This window comes from Astatotilapia calliptera, chromosome 3, assembly GCF_900246225.1.
Source record: "Astatotilapia calliptera chromosome 3, fAstCal1.2, whole genome shotgun sequence".
NCBI classification, from domain to species: Eukaryota; Metazoa; Chordata; class Actinopteri; order Cichliformes; family Cichlidae; genus Astatotilapia; species Astatotilapia calliptera.
This window is the reverse complement of record NC_039304.1, coordinates 10057482-10062719: the sequence shown is the minus strand read 5'-3', so window position 1 is coordinate 10062719 and position 5238 is coordinate 10057482. Positions and strand designations below refer to the sequence as shown.

The 5238-nt window shown below is 37.2% G+C and overlaps 1 protein-coding gene across 1 annotated transcript; it reads left to right on the top strand.

The window, feature by feature from the left end:
- The first annotated feature begins 1886 nt into the window (after positions 1-1886).
- Positions 1887-3279, top strand: LOC113012110 (trichohyalin-like). Its single transcript, XM_026152102.1, has one exon. The coding sequence runs from the start codon at positions 1966-1968 to the stop codon at positions 3199-3201; it is 1236 nt and encodes a 411-aa protein (XP_026007887.1). The 5' UTR covers positions 1887-1965; the 3' UTR covers positions 3202-3279.
- Positions 3280-5238: the final 1959 nt, after the last annotated feature.

Below are 5238 nucleotides of genomic sequence, written 5' to 3'. Positions count from 1 at the left end.
TATCACTTGGCTCGATATCATCCTCCACTTCTGTCTCAGTATTTGATGCAACATTGTTTTCCAATAAATTGATTTGCTTTGGACAAACAGCAGGATTTTGTTCTCTTTGATTTATCCAGTTCTGAATTTCATTTAAAAACACATTTGTGTATTTCATGATACTTGAAAAGCATTCCTCTTGTTTTATTACTTCCTCTGGCACCAAAGACAACACCTCAACATGTGAACTTGAAGCCTTTTCGCACAGTGCCTTTAAATCCACCAAATACTGCTTAATTTGAGAAAGATTTTCATTGTGTTGCATGAGCGCTTTCATTTTTTGTATTAGTCCTTTCATTTTATTAACATATATTTTGCATTCATTTTGTGATTTTTCGATTTTATTCAACAATGCCTTTCCAGTCATTTTTCTTTCTCTCTTTCCCCCCAAATCATTAGAGGAACAATCATCATCACCTGTTTGACTCATGATTTTCCCGTTTGTTTGTTCGATTTTTTATTTATTTATTTATTTTAATCTTCAGTGATCATCCATTAAAACATATATCCACTGGAAGCCACAATAGACTTTGACCATAAAATCCTTTCAACGTAACGGCACTTTAATTGTCCATTTGAACATCATCCAAGCAGCATAATTAATAAGACGCAGCGCAGTCATCAATCCAAGAGCGCAGCCAAAAACATTGCACATTTAACCAACATTCATTCCATTCAGTGTCTCCTCTTGAAACATCTCAGCGCTAATGCAATGTCGCTTCCTTTTCCACAACCAGACATGCACAGGTATTCTTACCTGCGCTCCTCAGAATTGCGTCAGGTGTGTCGGTGCTGCTGGGCTCACTCATTCAGATGCGCTGCACTTACTTGGCGTCTTTCAGGTTCCTTGATCTGATTTCCTTGATCCTGCTTGTGGCTGGCTTCTCCAGAATGCCGTTTTTTGTTGACTAAAGATGTAGCGACTTCCACAGTCGCTAGAGGCCGGGGATGGAGCCTGCCTATTTGCCTGGCGCGCTGTCAACTTTACGCAATAATGCGAGAGGTGGAACTGTTTGCTTGTTTATTAAAGTGCTTTGAGAGTTTACAGAGTAATGTCATCGGCTCCTGATTCAGACTCTTAATGGGGACATTTCATTTTCCAGCAGGAAGCTTTTTGTTATAGCCTTTAGGTCAGGGGTCGGCAACCTGCGGCTCCGGAGCTTCATGCGGCTCTTTAGTCCTTATAGTGCGGCTCTGCGTGGTTTGGGAAAATAAATTAGTATTTAGCTGAAGTGTATTTTATTTATGCCAGTTCTTTTTTTTTTTACTTGTAGTTCTAAATTGGAAGCTTATTGTGATTTTGCAATATACAAATAAAATTATATTTTGTTATTTTTTCATCGCTCAAAATAAGCATCACACTCGCGGAAGCCGGTGTACCCGGCGAAACACCGTGCATTTATCGAGCCTTTCAACCCCAGATAGGCCAATTATGGCTCTTTGGGTCTTAAAGGTTGCTGACCCCTGCTTTAGATGAACAGAGTTTTTTAATTAAATACATACTCTTTAATAAATGTTCTCTTTTATAAAAAGTAGGATAATTAAAAAAACTTTTATTATACCTCTATTAGAAAAAAAACTGTCTTGTTTTCTGTTGTCTGTTATGTAATATTAGGGATGTTTGTGACAATTAATTTCTTCATCGGCTGGACTAACCAATAGTCCACAACTAGGAAGCACTGAAATTTTAAGTTAAGTTTGAAAACAGTTTAAAAAAAAACACCCCATTCCAAAACGTCTTGTGACAATCTCATTGGAGTGATGATGTCATAGAACGTCATAAGTCCTTTGATGTTTTTCCTTAAATAGGGGTGAGAAACAGCAAGTTTTAGTTAGTTTCAGCAGCATCTGTGTTTGCAGCATACAAAACGTTCACCACAGAAACATTTGGAAAGCTCTTCAAAGTCATCGTATAGAAACTCCAACATGTTTCCAAGAAAAAAACAACCAATTCAAAAAGATTACGCCGCCTCTCCTTCCTGGAGTGGCCAGCCAATTTCCCCAAATGGCGTCTCATCCTCCCAAAGGGCATTAGAGGAGAGTAGGAAGGAAAACTACCTTCTCCAGAAAAAAATGCAACAAATTGAAGAAGAAAAACGTCAACTGGAGGACAAGTGTAGACGAATGGAAGCCCAAAATAAAGAGCTGGAAGAAAGACAACAGCGCCAGCCGGACATAAACATTATTAATGAGGGCTGGGGAATCAAGTTTGCTCAGGCCCGAGAGCAGATTGTGCACCTCAATAAAGAAAACAGGCAAAAGCGCGCAGAACTAAAAGAAATGACCAACCAGCTCCAAGACAAGAAAACGATGACTGATAAGATACAACGGGATCTCCAACACATGGACCGAAAAAATCGGCTCCTCCAAAGACAGCTCCATGAAGCTGTGGAAGAAAAGAATAAATTCCTCCAACAGAAGGAAGAGCAGGACAAAAAGCAACAAGACATGCAGCACAAACTGAAGAGCATGCAGGAAAAATACCGCATGCTGAAAGAAAGCCTGGATGAAACACTGCGCCAAAATAAAGACCTTCTTCAACAGAAAGAGCAACAGCAGGAAAGACTGAAAGAAGGAAAACGCATCGTCCAGGACTTTCAGTCTAAAAATCTAAAACTGCAAGAGTTTTGTAATCAGCTGGAGGACAAAGCAACTAAAGTGGAAGAAGAAAGGGACAAACTGGAGAAACGCTGCTCACAGATGCAGAAAAGGATCGATCAGATAGCGAGAAACAACTCCGAGCTCGTTAAGGGGCGTTTGGTGGAATTCAATAACTTGAAGAGTGAACACACTCAAACGCAGTCACAAAAACAAGAAGACAAAATACATGAAGACAAAAATCAAGAAATCAAGAAAAGAAAGAAGCAGTTAAAAGACAAGCACAAAGAGTTCCAACAGAGAAATGCAGACATGCACAAGGACAAGCTGATACAGGAGGCAACATCCAAACAACTCAAAGACAAGCTTGAAGAACAACAAGCAGCATTGGAAGAGGTGGAACAAAGATGTGAGAAACTTGAAGAAAAACCACTTGCAGAAACCATCGACGAGCTGAGAAATCTCATCCTGCAGAAAAAAGCGCTCGTGGAAAAGTGCATGAAAAAAAAGAAAAAAATGGTTCCACTTGTTCCAGAGGAGAGACGCTACTGCGTCCTCACCTGATGTAGCCTCGTCTTGCTCCACCTCTGTTAACCCCCCCAACCAGTCCCGGCAGTTGACTGTCCCCTCCTGAGCCTGGTTCTGCCGGAGGTTTCTGCCCGTTTAAAGGCAGTTTTTCCTCCCCACTGTCGCCAAGTGCTTGCTCAGAGGGGATTGTTGGGGTTTTCTCTCCTAACTTCTTTCCTTTTTTCTTCATTTTACCTTTTTTCTTCATTTACTTGTTTAACTTCTTTCATTGTTACTTCATTTTACCTTGTTTCTTCATTTACTTGTTTAACTTCTTTCATTATTACTTCATTTTACCTTTTTTCTTCTTTTACTTGTTTAACTTCTTTCATTATTACTTCATTTTACCTTGTTTCTTCATTTACTTGTTTAACTTCTTTCATTATTACTTCATTTTACCTTGTTTCTTCATTTACTTGTTCAACTTCTTTCATTATTACTTCATTTTACCTTGTTTCTTCATTTACTTGTTTAACTTCTTTCATTATTACTTCATTTTACCTTGTTTCTTCATTTACTTGTTCAACTTCTTTCATTATTACTTCATTTTACCTTGTTTCTTCATTTACTTGTTTAACTTCTTTCATTATTACTTCATTTTACCTTGTTTCTTCATTTACTTGTTTAACTTCTTTCATTATTACTTCATTTTACCTTGTTTCTTCATTTACTTGTTCAACTTCTTTCATTATTACTTCATTTTACCTTGTTTCTTCTTTTACTTGTTTAACTTTTTCATTATTACTTCATTTTACCTTGTTTCTTCTTTTACTTGTTCAACTCCTTTCATTATTACTTCATTTTACCTTGTTTCTTCATTTACTTGTTTAACTTTTTCATTATTACTTCATTTTACCTTGTTTCTTCTTTTACTTGTTCAACTCCTTTCATTATTACTTCATTTTACCTTGTTTCTTCATTTACTTGTTTAACTTCTTTCATTATTACTTCATTTTACCTTGTTTCTTCATTTACTTGTTTAACTTTTTCATTATTACTTCATTTTACCTTGTTTCTTCTTTTACTTGTTTAACTTCTTTCATTATTACTTCATTTTACCTTGTTTCTTCATTTACTTGTTTAACTTCTTTCATTATTACTTCATTTTACCTGGTTTCTTCTTTTACTTGTTTAACTTCTTTCATTATTACTTCATTTTACCTTGTTTCTTCCTTTACTTGCTTGTTATTCTTATCTAAATAATAAACCAATTAAATTTATCCATTGAGTATTTTTCATCTCATCTTTACAGAATCTTTCCAAAACATTTTCAAACATTCAGATCTGTCTTTTATTTTCTTCTTGAAACCTCATAAATGGTGAACTAAAAACCCGGAATATGGTTTGAAACATAGTTTCAGCTGAAACTGCAATAACATGCTGTGTGTGTGTGTGTGTGTGTGTGTGTGTGTGTGTGTGTGTGTGGAGAGAGAGAGAGCTCACAAAATTAGGTGGTGTTCTTCATTGTAATAGGAAAGGTAACATGGGTCCCCACCGTTTCTCAAAGACTTGTTTCTGTAGTCTGAGTATGTAATTTGTTCCATCAGACAGACATGGATCCATAGATTATATCTGGTTTTAACCATCTGATAGTTATGCATTTTAGGGCTGCAGTGAGTCATATATTTAGCAGGTAACTTTTGGCTTTGCAGTCAATATGTTCTGCAATCCTTCTGCTACTGTAGGACTTAGTGGAATATTTACCTTGGAAAATGTCTTTGAGAGCATCAAATATCTGCCTCCAGAATACACAGAGTTTAGGGCAGAGCCACAATATATGAGTGTGGTTGGCAGAGTGTGTCCCACAGTTCCTCCAGCATGAACTCAGATGTGTTGGACCCATCTTAGCAGTTATTTCTGGTGTTCTGTAGAATCTGGTACATTAACGCCCCCTTTATTTTGGGCACTGCAGGGTTTTGAGTCTAATTCTAGGCCGCTGTTTAGCCTACATGAAGTTAGAAATTCTTCAATACAGCTTGGACTCTCCACCATTTGACCCTTAGAACTGAAGAAGCTTCTCGGATGAGAGGTGAA

What these genes read in the sequence shown, in the direction of transcription:
- LOC113012110 (XM_026152102.1), top strand. Translation starts at nt 1,966, where the DNA reads ATGTTTCCAAGAAAAAAACAACCAATTCAAAAAGATTACGCCGCCTCT.